General features: G+C 38.5%; 2 protein-coding genes across 3 annotated transcripts; both read left to right on the top strand.

Moving 5' to 3' along the window:
- Positions 1 to 3: 3 nt before the first annotated feature.
- LOC145502836 (peptidyl-prolyl cis-trans isomerase FKBP8-like) lies at positions 4 to 11,924 on the top strand. 2 transcript variants are annotated; one of them, XM_081482232.1, is made up of 11 exons: positions 4 to 718; positions 2,210 to 2,357; positions 4,483 to 4,570; positions 5,064 to 5,183; positions 5,687 to 5,761; positions 6,602 to 6,635; positions 7,030 to 7,086; positions 7,164 to 7,253; positions 7,615 to 7,692; positions 8,639 to 8,776; positions 9,926 to 11,924. In XM_081482232.1, exons 1-11 carry the CDS (start codon positions 56 to 58, stop codon positions 10,007 to 10,009), a joined length of 1,575 nt encoding a protein of 524 aa, XP_081338358.1. In that variant the 5' UTR covers positions 4 to 55; the 3' UTR covers positions 10,010 to 11,924. The 2 variants fall into 2 exon arrangements, with proteins under 2 accessions (XP_081338358.1, XP_081338363.1); XM_081482237.1 differs by having other exon boundaries at positions 7 to 718; positions 8,651 to 8,776; positions 9,926 to 11,920.
- Positions 11,925 to 12,527: 603 nt separating this feature from the next.
- Positions 12,528 to 16,824, top strand: LOC145502817 (LITAF domain-containing protein-like). The gene is made up of 2 exons (XM_081482210.1): positions 12,528 to 13,009; positions 15,979 to 16,824. The coding sequence occupies exons 1-2, from the start codon at positions 12,774 to 12,776 to the stop codon at positions 16,148 to 16,150; spliced, it is 408 nt and encodes a 135-aa protein (XP_081338336.1). The 5' UTR covers positions 12,528 to 12,773; the 3' UTR covers positions 16,151 to 16,824.
- Positions 16,825 to 16,877: the final 53 nt, after the last annotated feature.

Genomic DNA, 16,877 nt, shown 5'->3' with positions numbered 1-16,877 from the left:
TGTGGTTGTGTTTATAACAGCGAGAAGCCTTGGACGGAGTGTAGTCAAATTCAACATGGAGGACTCACGCAATATTAGTAAACCTCTTGCGGCTAAAAGCTCCCAACTAAATGATATTACGACTTCACCAGAAGAAAATAATGTGAAAAAATCTATAACGAGTGAAGATAACTTTGTAGGTGAAAAGACAAGTTTTATCGAGAACGAGAGTCGAGAACAAAAGCCAGCTGATGAACACACATCTTTGGAAGTGGAAAATGGAACGGACATGTTAGATCCAGTTTCAAGTGGAGAAAAAAGTGAAACGAGGGAAACGAGTAGTAATAAATTAAATGAATTGACAACACAGGAACAGTCTACAACAGAAACACCGAATAGGGTTTCCTTAGAATCAGAGAAACGCGAAAATTTGCTCTCTGATAATATTGATCAGGAAGAGAGTGCTGCTAGTACCAAGGAAAACCAACAAGAAGCAAATCCACCGGAGCTTTCCCACACCCAGTCTGAAATTAATAGCAGTCCCAAGAGTTCACCAGTTGAACATGACCATGGAAGTCACAGATCACCCGACAGAAAGAGCAAGGATGAATACAGGAAGATTAAGAGTGAAGTGACAGGGGAAGGAGAAACATCAGAGAGTGAAGGCGAAGAAAAAGATTCTGATCAATCTCAGGACACTTGGATGGATATTTTAGGGAATGGGCTACTCAAGAAAAGGGTAATTTCAACAGACACAAATCTTTGTACCAAGCAGGGGTTTCATTAAGGGCTGCACTGTGCAAATTGACTGGCTAGGATAATTATTTTGCCAACCTGGTGTGGCCATCTGGAGGAAAGTTTTTCTCATAAAGAATTTCATTTCAAAAAGTTTTGCCTGTCTGTGGAAACCAGTTGTCCTCCCGCTGAAAACATTAATGAAACCCCTGAACAAGTAGCTATATTCTCGGTTTTCATTATTGGCCAAAGTACAGTCCATGAGAAGCTTACACCAAAGATTAAGAAAATGTTGAAACATCATAGTTAAAAGGGGAATATCCATGCTGAAGATCTTGGTGTGACCTGTGCAAAATTCATGCTTTGATTTATTAGGAAGGGGGTAGGGGAGTGGAGGAGTGGAACCTGCAAGTGAGCAGGTGGAAACTTTGTGGGAGGTAGAGGAAAAGAGACTGGGGTAAGATTCCCAAGGTGTCAGGAACTGCGAAATATTTGGAAAAAATGTTAGTTTTGTACTCAGGAAGCACCCAGGAGGTGTGGAGGGATATAGAGGGGGGAGACACTCACAGGGAAGGGAATGAACAAGATAAGGATGGGGTTGAAGCTGAATAATGAACGCTTAAAAACATATGACAAATGCAGAAAATGCAATCCATTGGTGGGCGTCTACATTAATTTTATCATGTGTTCTCAAAAAATGCTGTTGTGTTATAGTATACGGCATGTGTCTTTAGATCCTCTATGGTCTAGGTTTATATGCTAACCACACATTAACACATTAGTGACAACGGGCATCTCTTTCTGGGTTAAATGCAATAGATTTTAGTGGTGCAGTGTTAAAACATATAAGTATTTCTGAAGACTTCTAAGGTGTCCTGTGGTGACTTGTTAACACTTTCTAGTCAATTTTCTCTCCGATTTACCAGGAATTCTGACTCTACTAGTTAAAATGTCAAAAACTTGTAGCATGAAGCATCATTTTGAATTAAGGATTATTTTTTCTTGAATTGTTACAAGTTTGTATATTAAAGAATTTACAAAATAATAATAATAATAATAATAATAATAATAATAATAATTGTACTTATATAGCTAGCGCACATATCCTAAGTTCATGGCGTTTTACAAACTTAGAAAAAATATACAAACAAGTAAAAAATAACCAAAGTGAAAATGATTTAAAAAGTAATGGTTTATTTAGTTTGCTATCCCAGATTTGTGATTCAGGTAAGAGAAATTTAAGAGACAAACAATTTACAACAAATGATATGAATAACCATATCCTCAAAACAAAGATTTTATTATCTGTTCATTAAACAACAGAAATGCTAAAACTCTTCCAAGTTAAAGGTAAATACAGATTGGACTGTAAAGTAAACTTTGAGACCCCCTCAGGCAACAAATAAGGGTATAATGACAAATGTTAACATTATTTTGGGAAGTGTACAGTCTAGACGACAAATTTTTAAGTAACTGTGTCTTACCTTTTGCGCAGATGTTACGTCAGGGAAAGGGTCAGGATACTCGGCCAGACAAGGGGCAACGTGTTACTATACAGGTTGCTGGCCGTACAGAGGATGGGACAGGTGTTGATTGGAACAGCAGTCTCGAATTTATCCTTGGAGAAGGAGAGGTTATTCAAGGTATTGTGTACACCAATGATGCTACATTCATTTTGCTTACCTTAGTTTGAAGCCATCATATCACAAACGTTAATTACTGCTTTCCAGTGGTGTGGAAATTCAGAAATAGTTTTCAAAGTGACTTAAAATATAAGTGCTGCTCACTTGGATGGGTTGAATACAGGGAAGACACAGAATCCTCCCGGTTAGTGCACTGGAAATTGGTAAAAAAGGAAAGGAATTAAATGGTTGTCACTGGCTAAAAATATGGTTATCAGACATTTCGGCCACTACTGTTGCCTTCTTCAGCAAAAGATGGAAAATGCAAATGTTAAACGGTGTCCTGCTAGAATATGTAATAGATGTGTGATAAAACTAAATGAGCAATAGTCTCTAGAGTATTCTTAATGAGTGTAAAAATTCTTAATGCCATTGTACACGTTCGGTAGCGCTATGTGTTCGTTTATAGCGTTCCTGTCTCGCAAGGAATGCCAAGCTTCAAGAATTAGTCTTTGTTTCCATACTGATGATCTGTCGACAATTTCAACGTTCTCCAAATCTATTTGGTGACCGTTGAGCATATGGTGTTTGGCCAATAAAGAGTTTTTGTCCAATGTTGCTGTAGCCTTTGCGTGTTCTTTCATACGTGTTTTTAACGCGCGTGATGACTGACCAACATAAACACAGTCACAATCTTTACATTTGATCTTGTAAACCATGCCTCTGGAAGCCTCTTTCTCGATCTTGTCTTTAGGTTTTTTGAGTATGTTCGAGATGGTACGAATAGGTTTATGGGCGACCTTGATATTGAAACCTGGAAGAACGTTTGCGACTCTTTCAGAAAAACCTTTGGCGTAGGGGAGGATGACAAAACCACGATGGTTGGTATCATTCGTTTCTTGTTGTCTACTCAATTGGCGGCCATTGTGAATGAAATTTGCAGGGTAGTTATTAGTGGCAAGGGCTTTCGTTACTCATTTAGTTTCCCGTGAAACTTCCTCCTCCATGGAAGGAATGTTCCTTGCACGATCCATGAGAGTGCGCACGACCGAGTGTGTATGCTGAGGATGGTGGTGTGATTTGAAATCAAGGTAACGGTCGGTGTTAGTAGCCCTTGCCACTAATAACTACCCTGCAAATTTCATTCACAATGGCCGCCAACTGAGTAGACAACAAGAAACGAATGATACCGACCATCGTGGTTTTGTCATCCTCCCCTACGCCAAAGGTTTTTCTGAAAGAGTCGCAAACGTTCTTCCAGGTTTCAATATCAAGGTCGCCCATAAACCTATTCGTACCATCTCGAACATACTCAAAAAACCTAAAGACAAGATCGAGAAAGAGGCTTCCAGAGGCATTGTTTACAAGATCAAATGTAAAGATTGTGACTGTGTTTATGTTGGTCAGTCATCACGCGCGTTAAAAACACGTATGAAAGAACACGCAAAGGCTATAGCAACATTGGACAAAAACTCTTTATTGGCCAAACACCATATGCTCAACGGTCACCAAATAGATTTGGAGAACGTTGAAATTGTCGACAGATCATCAGTATGGAAACAAAGACTAATTCTTGAAGCTTGGCATTCCTTGCGAGACAGGAACGCTATAAACGAACACATAGCGCTACCGAACGTGTACAATGGCATTAAGAATTTTTACACTCATTAAGAATACTCTAGAGACTATTGCTCATTTAGTTTTATCACACATCTATTACATATTCTAGCAGGACACCGTTTAACATTTGCATTTTCCATCTTTTGCTGAAGAAGGCAACAGTAGTGGCCGAAACATCCGATAACCATATTTTTAGTCAGTGACAACCATTTAATTCCTTTCCTTTTTTACCAATTTTTAACATGCCTGGCTACACACCGAACATTTTTAGTGCACTGGACTCTGGATGTAGCAGCCTGGCTCAGAACCCCGGCTGGGGTCATTGTGTTCTTCGGCAAAACCCTTTACTCTATCCAGGTGTATAAATAATTCAATGCTGGAAATTAACCCTGCATTGGACTGCATTGGGCTTACCTGTGGGTGTTGATGGTTCTTTTGCTATGATTGTGGTAGCAGTATTGTATTTCAGTTGACCTTATAGTGTGTGGGTTGTCAATGTCTTGAAAGAGGCGTCTTTTGTTTTCAGCCTTTGATTTAGCTTTAGCTCTCACAGAGCTGGATGAAGTTTGTGAACTTGTTACAGATGCCAGATATGCTTATGGAAAAACAGGAAAGTATGTCTATATTTTCTTTAATTGGTTTTGTATATCTTCTGACAGCAATGAATAGTTTGTCTAATACCATTATTTTAAGGACAGATCTTGAGAAAAAAAATTATGTATTCAGCAATAAGACCATGAGTTTGAGTGTTCTATTGGCTGATACTTGACTCGCTTTAGTTACTCCCTGAATTTTTGCTCCCTAAACCCAGAAGGGACCCTAATCACAGGCTATTTATGTACGAAAAGAGAAAACTGTAACTTGGCAATTTTGATGAGCAAAATTTATATGAGTTAAATTTGCAAACCTTTGAGCTAACATCCAATCAACATTGGATCATTGAACCACAGTGCACTGTGAAGTTGTACCCATTTTATCCATAACTCAATAACCAAACGACTGTTCTATTAAAGTGAAACATTAAAAAATAAACTTGATTTATTAGCAGTTTATATGATTGATGATTTAAAGCAGGCAAGAATTTAGAGTACTTTTCTCTCTTTTCAGACCAGACGCAAATCCACCCATTCCCCCTGATGCTAAGCTGACTTACGAAATACAATTGCTAGCAGTTCGAGATGGTCCTAATATCAATACTATGAGTGATGAAGAAAGAATGACCATTGGGTAAAGTGTGAACATTGATCCTAATATGCAATGATTAAATCTGCTAGTGACATGAAATGATTTGATGACCATTGACTAGGAAGGTGGAACCAAATTTGTCATCCTTGTTTAAAAGAAGCTGCAGTTTGAACCTGTACAGTCAACTGGGTACTCTTTTTAAAAAAACAACAACAACAACAACAGCAACATTTATTTAATACACATTTTCACAGGACTAAACTTACATTACATCACTTACACTAGATTTTTTTTATTTTTGCTTGAAGTTATCTACATCTAGCTGTTACTTCTTACATTATACAAACAAAACACAATCAATTAAACTATAATTAACTACACAATATTACAATACATTTCTTTTCTTACTCTTACAATAATATTACAGTATGTTTATTTCAAGAACTTCTTAAAGAATTACCACATATATATATGCCATATATGCTGTAACATTTTTTATTGTTTCTAAACACAGTGGAAGTAAGCATTGCATGTTTTGTTTTCAGAGAGAAGAAGAGAGAAATGGGTAATAATTTGTATATGGCAGGAGACTATGCCGGGGCCATTAACAGTTATCAAAGGTATAATTGTTACATGATTAAAATAATTACAGTACCACTTCATTTTCATAAATTGAATTTGTGTAACTACACATAAGTTCTTTGCACAAGTCCACTTAAACACAGTTTTGCCTATGAAATAAAAAGTAATTGCTGCTTATTTGAAAGGCTTTTTAAAATAGAGAAGAATGGTGCTTTCCTTTTTGGAATATCTTTTTTAGTTGTAGAGATTCATTTACATTTTTGTATTATGCAAATGAGGAAAGTGATGACGTCATTTATAAGTGATCCAAAAAGACAGTACAACACTCAATCAAGAATATGTCGAGAAATATTAGAGCAGTGTTCTTTAAATTTATCATCAGAAATGCACATCACAAAAGAAACAATGACACCTGTTGTGCCATTGCCAAGAATACCGCTCCTGACCAATATTTGTAGAGATATTCTTGATTCAGTGTTTTACTGTTTAAGTGGAACTACTTATCCCTCATTTGCATAATACAAAAACGTAAATATCTCTAAAGCGAAGAAAGATATTCCCAAAAAGGTAAATGCCATTCTTCTTTATTTTGAAAAGCCTTTCAAATAAGCAACAATTATTTTTAATCTCATAGGCACTTAAAAAATCCTTGCATAAGCATTGTCCTGCATTTTGGGTTTCAAATACTTTTGAATTTTCCCAAATTTTCTATCATGCTTGGGCTATGTTCACACATGTTTTCATCGTCAGTCTGTTAGCCAATCTTTTCTTACCCATATTTTCTTTTTTGCAGATTCCTTGAATCTATGTTAATAGGCTGTTAATTTTGTTCAAAATATTTCAACATTTCATCTATTTTTTCTCATCTTGTTTTTTAGAGCCATTAAATATCTGGGATCATCCACATCTAAGGTCTGTTTCAATTTTAATGTAATAAAATCTCATTTGCAAGACATTATGTGCTCCTTTTGCAATGACTCATTTACCATAGGATGAACTCCATACTGTTCATCTTCCACTGTGCCAAACTTACATTGTATTTCAGTGTACTTATTTCAAAAATGGTTTCTCAGAATCTTGGAAAACTCTGTCCTTTAACCCTAGCTAGTTTTCCTTCACACAGTTGTGGAAATGGTTCATTCACAAGCTAATTGTTGGGGTGATCTGATAAAACACTAATAAAAATAAATGTTGTATTAAAGCACAAATGTAGATAATTTTTCTATTTAACAATTAGATTATGAGCTGGAGACTTCTATCACATGATGTTATCTTCTGACAAGTACTTTATGTTATATCTTGATAGGAAGTTCAAAGCTTGAGAGTAAAATGCTGGAATAACATGGCTGCTGCCCAGCTGAAGGTAACAAATCATTAACATTCAAAATGGGATGCTTTCAGATTTACAGAAAGTGCCCACTCCGTGTTTTATTGTTCCAGATAAAAGCCTATCCTGCAGCAGAGAAGTCTTGCTCTCAAGTCTTACAAGTAGATCCTGATAATGTAAAGGCTTTGTTCAGGAAAGGCAAGGTAGGGTAAACAGTGAAATTCCACTGAATTACATATGGTAGTTAATAGTTGAAGGTCAGGGATTATAGGGGTGGAGGCACACTAGTCACCCCACTTGTCGCCCAAAATAGCGTTAAACTTGACAAGAAGCCTTTCATCCCATAGTGATGAATCTTTCTCATTTCTCGGACCAATTCATCAGGAAGATACTATGATAATCAATCAATCAATACAAGTTTATTGTATCCAGGTGTGACATTACATAATGAAATGGCACACCAGCTAATTCACAGGTATTCCACATAAATGAAAAAGTAAATGTAAAAGTAAATATTATATCATATGAATAAAAATTCAGATTATATTGAATTCAAACACCCAGGTTTTAGCAGCTAGTGGAGATACAGATCAAGCTATAGAGCTTATCAAGAAGGCAGATCAGTTGGACCCCAGCAATCAAGTAAGTTAGAATAACACTGTACTTCCAGGACATCAACCTGAATCATACTGTTATACATACTGATCATGCTGTTAGCGCGCATTGTGCAGAGAAGCCTGTGAAACGGCTACTGATTATTTACAGTAGCGTGCCGGATTTACCTTGTGCTTGGATCTCTGTCCCACCGTTATGCAACTCTCCCACCATATGTGGCTTTCTTTGTGTGATTTCCGCTAACCGGCCTTTGGAGAGTCACCATCTTCCTCGTTGGGAAGGGCCAGGGTCGTCACGCATTGATCCTCTGCAACCAAATAACATTTCGTTTGAAGACCGGTGGAAGACCCGTTTACCAAAGAATAAGAGCCATTTTCAGTGGAGTGTCGAAAGTAGTCCGCGTTGCTTTGATTTTACTCTACTACGCTTAGGACCACGTCATGACCAATCAGAGATAGAGATCAGGGCCAATCATAACTCGTTCACACGTTTTCCCGCACTTTTCTCTGATGACGTGCACTTGTTTTGCGGAGCTTTGATTGGTTCACTGGATAATCTGAACATTTGTTATAGGTCGGTGACGCCAGTCAAAGCAAAATTGCTCTACCTGTCTTGTTTTTGCTAATTTCAAGTAAAGTTAAGAATAAATCAAAGAGGAATCAAAACTAAAACTAATTAAAAGTGAGACACCCTGGTGCTTTGAGCAACCTGGACCAGTACAGTGACCCTTGCACGTGGATCTCCACCAACATAATTAATGTTTAACTCTTCAACAGAAAACTCAGTAACACACACTTCACTCTGGTCATGTTTAATTAAATAAAACCAAGTTTACCAAATTGGAACCTGTCATGTTAGGCAGTTCAAGTAGATATTAAACGTTGGTTCGAGCTTCTGTACAAAGGATTTCTGAGCAGCTTTTAACTGCTTTAGTTTAAGCTTTGGTTAGAATTGGGTATAAATTAGAATGTAGATTTCTTTTCAGACAATTCGAAAAGAACTCACTCGTTTGAAACAATTACTGGCCTCGGAGAAACGCAGCGAAAGAAGTATGTACCGACGAATGGTAGGAGACCTGGCTGGCAAGGGGAGCAAGAAAAATAACCGATCGGTATGTACCGCAATCTTCAAAGCTTAAAATTATAGCGGAGCTCCTGCCCTCCGAAGGCGTGCGAGTGGAGCCCCATACCTGAGAAAAGTTGGTAACTCATGGACCTCAAAATTTTGGTTGTCACGTGACTGTGCGTCCGTACGTTCGTACGCCAAGCCCCATACCTTTAAAAATAAGAGAGTAGCACCATTACCATAGGTACATCTTTGATATTGGACATCCATGTAACCTGCGAACAGGCTCCCGGTGAGCCCGAACGAAGCGAGGGAGCCTGTAGACATTCTATTGATGCCGCTGTTCTATGATACCAGCTCCTGGTATCGTGATATGATTGGCTAAATCGCTGATTGTTGACATCTTTGAGATAAACATTTGACAGGTCTCTGTAAACTGCGGTTGACCGCCCTACACGACTCCCACAGTTCGTGGCAATTCTGCATTTGCCGTTCTCTTTTAATTGCGGTCTCTCGATCTTTCGTCATTTCACAAGTGGTTATGAAGGGTACTTTATGCTCTGTTATGAAGAGGAATTTTAAGTAGAAGCCGTTTGGCTGTGCTATAGCAAATTTGTTTTAGAGGTCAAAGGCATGGTTTCCGGACTTTCCGCTGTTATTTGCATGTCGCTTTGCTGAGTTTGACACCTCTATCATGTGCTTATAATTTATTTAGGCTCATTTCAGTATTGCAAAATATGTTTTAAGCTCTCTAAGTATTAGCTCTGGAGGGACAAAGTTTGAAATATTCCGTGAACATGCTTACTTGCACTCTATATTATGACGCCGGGCCGGGCGCCGGGCCCGGCTGTTTGATTAGGTCGATTAGAACTGTTTACAAGTACAGAAAATGTGGCTTCTTGACAGGTCCAGTCACCTCATTGACTGATTTGTTACAGGCTAATCACCCAGGGCGGATAGGCACATCAAAAACAAAGTCCGCAGGCTCCCCTGTCCCGCCCCGATCGCTTCGCTCATTTTTGATTTCGCGCTCGCCGAATTTATATTTTCCGTCTTCTCTGGGAGCCTGTTCGCAGGCTAACATCCATGTTGAAATTAATTTACAGCTGTATCACTGAAGTTTCGAGCATGAGCCACTCTAGGCCTGACACTCGAAACGTCAACTTGACGGATGGTTTTATGTTTTACTTTGCAGCTTCTCGGATGGCAGCTTGTGTTTGGAGCCACAGTTGTCGCTCTTGGAGGAATTCTGATCGCTGTCTACCTCAGCAGACATTGAAGCAATTGAAGCATAGCTTCTCGATAGCCTAGCGATATATAGTTAATAATAGCGCGTAGGTCCTCTTGTTAAATGATCATATGTATCATTTATTTAGTCTCCTGCGCAGCTGTTTATGTATGGCGCGCAACCCTCGAGAGTGGCATTGCAAAAGGATTTTGCAAAAGTAAGTGGCGCGAGTTATGGACGCGCACGCGAGGAAAATGAGTGAGTGCGCGCGAGGAAAATTCTGGTGACTCGCGCTTTATAGTAACGCTGGTGCCCGATATGCAGGCAAAGCTCTGTATAAGAACATAAACAATGGCTGCACAGGAAACTTTTAATCCTGCTGCTAGTAAAATAATTTAAAAAAATTTGTGCGCGCGAGGAACCCAGTTGCTATAGACCTTTTTATCTTGAGTGGTTTGTTTTCCCATTACAGACCACCTAAAATTCATAAAATTATTCATTCATATACCCGTGAGTGTATGAAAATTTGAAAGTAACAACTTTCCATACGGAGCTCCAATAGTTAATTATTGACTGTGCTGTGAACTCGTGCTTAAGAGACTAATCTGTTATGTCAGTTAGTTTGCCATCGTCTGTATTGTAGTCATTTTGTTTTCACCCACCCCTTCCCACCCTGTGGCCGCATCACGGGGGGGGGGGGGGGGGAAGAGAGGACGGTTTCGGTATCGGCTCCTCCCCCTTTGATGCGGCTCAGCTTTTTTGCCGCAACAATAAAGTTGAGTTGTATATGTTATTCTCGTGTATTTCTTTAATTACCCGGCGTCGAATTATTTAACAGCTGTGTTTTTTTGTAATGTATTCCGTGATTAAGGAAGCGATGTTACGTACAGAATAAGGTGAATTGAAAGTCAGTTTCTACTTATAATTACGTTTATTTAAGCTCTCGGACTATCTGTGTGGAGACAAGTCCCATCCGCCCGCAAGTTGGGTATACTTCGCAGTGTTTCTCATTCAACAAAAGGTATATTCTAACAACGGTCAAGGTTCTTGTCTGCATGGGCACTCCGGTTGAGTAAGAGAACCGGGAGAATCTGAATGCGATAATGGTTTGTAGAACCCAGTCTCCCCAGGTTGCCTCGTCCCCGAAAAAAAGGCATTGAAGGCGAAGTTTGAGGGAAAAAAAAAACAAACGCACACCGCGCATCTCAAAGGAAGGTCTGGCCTTGGGCCCGTTTCTCGAAGGTCCCGAAATGTTTTCGCACCCGGAAAGCCGTAGCAAAATCTCAAACTTTATGATTACAGAGCTGTTTTTTTCGCATATTCTTAATATGAACAGAGGTTCTCTTCATACAACAAGTTTCAGGTGTATACACCTCTCTGTTTTTAGATACAGATTAATTAAAGATAGCTCTGCGGGCCCGAAAAGTTTCTGGATCTTTCGAGAAACGGGCCCCAGGGACGAAGTGGCGCTATCGCTAGACAATTGAAAGGCCTTATACTGAGCTGAAGTGCAATATTCATAACAATAGGAGCGGTCTATATCTATAAATCTCTTGTTATGTCTTCAGTAAATGTAAAGTTTGCAGTTAAAGTGGTTTATATGCGAAATTTTAGCACATGATCGCATTCCCCGTTTTTTCTGGTCTCGAGCAATAACAATCTCACTTCGATTTTCATAAGGTGGAGTTTTTAAATCATTACATTTTCATGATCGACTGTTGTTGGCCTGTTCCCTCTTTTTTTTTGAAAGCACAGTGTATCGTTATTTATGAATCCGATTCCCCAACATCACACAAATCCTTAAATTTATAATTTAGTTTGTTCACCCTTTAAATTTTCTTTACTGTCGTTCGAAGACCTTTCATAAAATACATGAAAAGGTGAGATTAAAATAAACAATACCAATCAATCCAGGAAAGCAAGTATTGTCTTATTGAAGTAATTTATTGTAGTTATAAATCTTCAAGACCACAAAACCGCATGGCCTCTACTAAGCAAGCACTAAGGCTTGCTAATCCATTTAGCAAGAGAAACGATTGCAATAAAAAATTTAATCTGCTAGAGAATCAAACAACCCTTTTTTGGGCGGCTGTATAGCAGTTTCCCAGTTAGAATCTAATACAAATAAACTGTATGTATCAGATTTAATGTTTTATTTATTCTCAGAGACACGTAAGTAAATATCTATTCTGTTTTTCTCCCTGTGACTTCTTGGGTCATCTTCCATCTCTCATCTATGGAGCACAACTCCGAGTTAATTCATTTATAGTTTTTATACAACAGCAAAGATCATAGAATGTATTGTATATAAGATTCTTTAGATTATACTGCTGAAAACAGTGGTTCTCGGAAGTAAATTTTAGACAGTCCAAAATATTTACAATGATAAGTTTTGATTGTACAATTTTTCTTTTGCTAAATCGTTCAGACGCACTTATCTAATTTGTATGTAGCGTATAAAATATTGTTATTTCAATAATTCTGAAACAACATTTATTATCGTCATGTCGGAGTCTTAAGAATGAAATGATTTCTGCTGATTGGCTTAAGTTAAGCGAAAAATATTCGCTTCATAATAGAGGAACAAAGAGGCGCGGATGTTGTTGTGGCCAATAGCAAATCCTAAACTAAACAACAGGTAACGAATAAGAAATACGATAAACTAGTTTGATGTCATGTTGTTTAAAGTAACAATTTCAAAACAGAGTTGAGAACTGAGTAGTCGGGAATTAGTAGAGTCTTTTTAGATCTGAATCGGCGTCTGCGATTTTTTAGCGAGGTGTTTTTTTTTTCTCTCTCGGGTTTCATTTGAAACATGTCAGACGAAGAACGAATACATCTGGTGTCGCAAAAAGCGCGTGAAAGCGAAGAATCCGCGAAACCAGCAGCTGCGGGAGCAGATGGCGGTGAATCTTCCGATGCTGAAACGGCGTTCGAAGACGTTCCAGTCTACATTACATGTCCTTACTGCCATGAAAAAATAGTGACTCGGACGAGTTTCAAATCTGGAAAATACACATATTGGACATCAGCTTGTCTCTGTATATTTCAGTAAGTATACATTTAATTGAATATTTCGTTTAAACTGTCTTTTCCGAGAGGGTGACTAACTGTATTTTGAAGCGAAAACTCGTTTGCAAGAGGTCGCTATAAATATAATTGTTCCCAGATTTTGGTGTTTTCTAAACAACTGTATCGTGAAATTTTTTTCATCCGCGCGTTTGGCAGAAGCCGATGGATTTTTTTTCATTTATATCAATCAGAAATATTTAAATTAATCAGATCTGATAGAATTTGCCGGGCGAATTTTAATCGGCGACCGGGTCGTGAAGAATTCCTGATCAAAAGTCAGGTAAATTAAATGAGTTTGTTCCTTTGTTTTCATGGAAATGAGATACAATATATATATCAGACTTCACCGATTTTAATTTGAATCAAACAAGGTTGTTTTGCAAAACGTGTTTACTGTGTGCAGCATAAACATTGCCGACTTGATTAGGTTAATCGTAAATGCAGAGATGGCAAAACAGAGAACCACAATTTTTTAAAAAAGATCGCTTCCATTATGTTCTTGCGTTCCCCTGTGTTTCGATCTGTTGGACGCGATATGAACACACAACACTCTTTATCAATTAGTGCCACAAGCGCCGCACGATCTAAAACGAATCTTACCTCGACAAGAGCCAATCATTTCGCTGCAATCTTGGCTTGAAACCTCTCAGTTATGTTGATGGTTGACAAAACACTTTATTCAGATAATAATTGAGTAATAAAGGTTTGGACACCCCGTGTGGTTCTGTCACAGAACAGACCATTGTTAGTCATCACAATCACTTCATCAGCTTCTCCACCTGCTGAATTAGTTTCTTTTTGTTTTCTTTCAAGCTCCCGATATTGCGAAGAAAAACACGCAGAAAATGTCTTCTTTTATTTGCCGTTGATAAAAGCAGATTTTTCTCTACCCTTTCTTTGCCACACTTAACAAAATTATAAATGTGAGGTTGAGATTTTGCACATATCCAGTAAGTCTCGAGGAATCTGTACTTTTTGAGTTAAGTATACGAGTATTGACAATAAATTAACTTAGATGAAAACGTCTTTAAAAATAAATTTACTCTCTGTAAATGCTGTAGATACATATATAATAGTGAAGACGATAAGTAAAATATATTCGATTAAATTGGTTGTGTATTCCTCCGGGCCGAGGTATCTGCAGGCAATTCCGAATTCAGATTCAACTCACGGCTCCTTGGCCTTTAATAGTATCCTGATCAGCTTCTGGGCTCCGGATCACGTTATCGATTTAGGGTTGTTATCAAGTTTGTGTTCAGTGTATAAGAACACTGTACCCTTCAGGTTAACATTAACACAAATACTGGAGGTCGTTCTTCTTCGGAGACCAAGGGGTAGTTCGCTGATTCGAGACCAAGTGAACCCGTAATGACGAAGTTTTAGAAAACCTCGGGCGAAAAGAACTCTTTCAGCTGCTCTTGACACTGTTCTTCGCTTCAAGTTTTGCCAGGTCCTCTTCTTTCTGCGCCAGCTTCCTGCCTCGGGATCTCCTAGGATAAGGGCTGTTGCATTGTAAGACGTCCGATAAAACGAATTATTTCTCGTAAAAAAAAACTTTCGGGGCGATCATGAGACTCGAAGGACAATCTTGAAGCTAAGGGTTTCAAGAATGTTTCTACAGTCGTTATGCAGCAAAAAAATATTTCTTAAAAAACCAACCGCGCACGATTCAAAACCTTGACCTTGAATATGACGCTATATCACTTGCTAATTGTTATGCCGCATAAAGTTTCTTGGGATTTCAATTAGTCCTGTGGGGTGGTGTCATGTGACCTATTTTGACCATTTATGCAAAAGAAACATTTTGGTGAGGCAAGCCCGGTTAGTATCGTGGTGTTATGCATTAGTGGTTTTCGTTAGGTTACAAAATTGTTTGCTAGCATGAACCAAGAGATTATGGTCTCTTGCCTGAACAAAATCAAAACACAAACAATAGTATACTGACACTTCCCCGATGGGACTTTTCAGTGAGAGGAGGAGCTAACTTCAGCAAGCGCACCTGGAGGATCTAAAATTGACTAATCTTTATTCTGTTTATAAATAACGCATCCCTACAAAAAAGTAACAATAAATACAAAATTGGTGGAAAGATAACACCAAAAGGGTTGAAGCCAATATGAGGCAAACCTAGGCATTTGTCTTAGTGATTTTTTTTCTTTTTTGTTGTTGATTTTTTTTTGGAGGAGGAGTGTAAAACACTGCTAAATATTTGGAAGAGAATTTAAACCATAGACATTTGTCTCAGTCATAATTTTTGTCTAGCTACGTCCCCAGGGGATTTCAAACATGGTCTGTAGTCTCTTGCCATCTACATATTCGGGCACGTGCAGTTCACGTGCGGCAGATCTCACTCTCCTACAGCTATATCTCATACTCTAAAGTTAAACACAAGTGCGCTACAAGCCGTGTTATACTCTAGACATGGACTCCCGGGGGGCTAGCCCCGGAAAAATCGGGTGGGGGTGTGTGGCCCGCTTCCCAAAACCCTTACCTTATTTATGACCAAAATCTGCAATATTCCCAACCCTATTTATGACCTGACCAAAAATTCGAAACCCTATTAATGACTTAACCCTTAAATCAAAACCCTGTTTCCGACCTGCGTTATAATTAGTTCCCTAGTTCATACCAATGTTAAATTACCGTAAGCATAATTTGTCAAAGGTTTTTGTTGGTTTTCTTTTCGATAATGATGAAAAAGTGGCTTCTTCTTAAAAACATCCCCATATCAAGGCTAGACTGCAAAAACCATACCCTATTTATGACCAAAATGGCCAAAATCAGCTAAATTCGATACCCTATCTATAACCAAAACGGCTGAAAAACCATACCCTTTGGGGCTGCACATACCTATATAGCCCATATAAAAGAGTACCCCCCCCCCCCCCGAGCATGGACTCGGTTTCGAAATTTCTAAAACTTGACTCTTAATGATATATTCTTTTCAGGTGCTACTGCTGTATGTGGATACCATTCATATTGGATGGACTCAAGAACGTCGTTCATTCCTGCCCAAAGTGCGGCGCCAAGCTTAGTGAATATAGTCGCTTTAGAGTCGATCGTATATGGAACAAGAAGAAGAAACATAGACAAGCGCAACACAATTACACAAGAGGATAACCTGGCGTGTCCACACTGAAACAGTTTGAGCCGGGACGCACGTTTAGCTTGATTCTATCTAGACTGTCTTCTTTAATGAAGGACAACGTAACGAGGGAAAATTGGGTTGGCACTAGTTCAAACGACTGGAGAGTGTTTTTGTACAGAGGAAGCGTTTCCGTAGAGACTAAAGAGTTCATGCACCGAATACCTTGACTAACAGATATTCCAAGGGTTACGTTAAAGTTGTCTTACTTTTTTTCACGTCGACAGAGAAATTTCTGAGCTTGAAGACTCTAAGTAATTTCGGAAATATTTTTTTCAGGCATGCCAATAAGTCCTTAACGGACTTTACAGACTGTGATGTGTTTACCACCCGTTTTCCGCAATCTAGAATTATTTTATTTCATATCGCGCTTAAGGCTTGTGAAGGGACGAAAGAAAAACAAACCTGGGGGATTTGTTTATGAATGATTTCTCTTAGTAGTCAAATGTGCGTGTAATGAAAATCAGCTGAATCTTCAGGGGACACAGAATTGTACTTTCAAAGCTTGTAAACTTATAATAATAAAACCAGTTTTAAAAGAGAAGATTGTTTTTACTGACTGTACCGTGAATAAACAATTAAATTTATCCTCAAGATACACTGAGAATAAGAAACAGTTTTCCACGTACAATTGTATCCAACTTTCATGATGATCAAAGTTAAAAGAAACATTTTCTTTTGCCATAGATCATCACATGTCGC

Source organism: Orbicella franksi, chromosome 1 (genome assembly GCF_964199315.1).
Source record: "Orbicella franksi chromosome 1, jaOrbFran1.1, whole genome shotgun sequence".
NCBI lineage: Eukaryota > Metazoa > Cnidaria > Anthozoa > Scleractinia > Merulinidae > Orbicella > Orbicella franksi.
The sequence above is the reverse complement of the archived record's forward strand: the minus strand, read 5'-3'. Positions and strand labels throughout refer to the sequence as shown.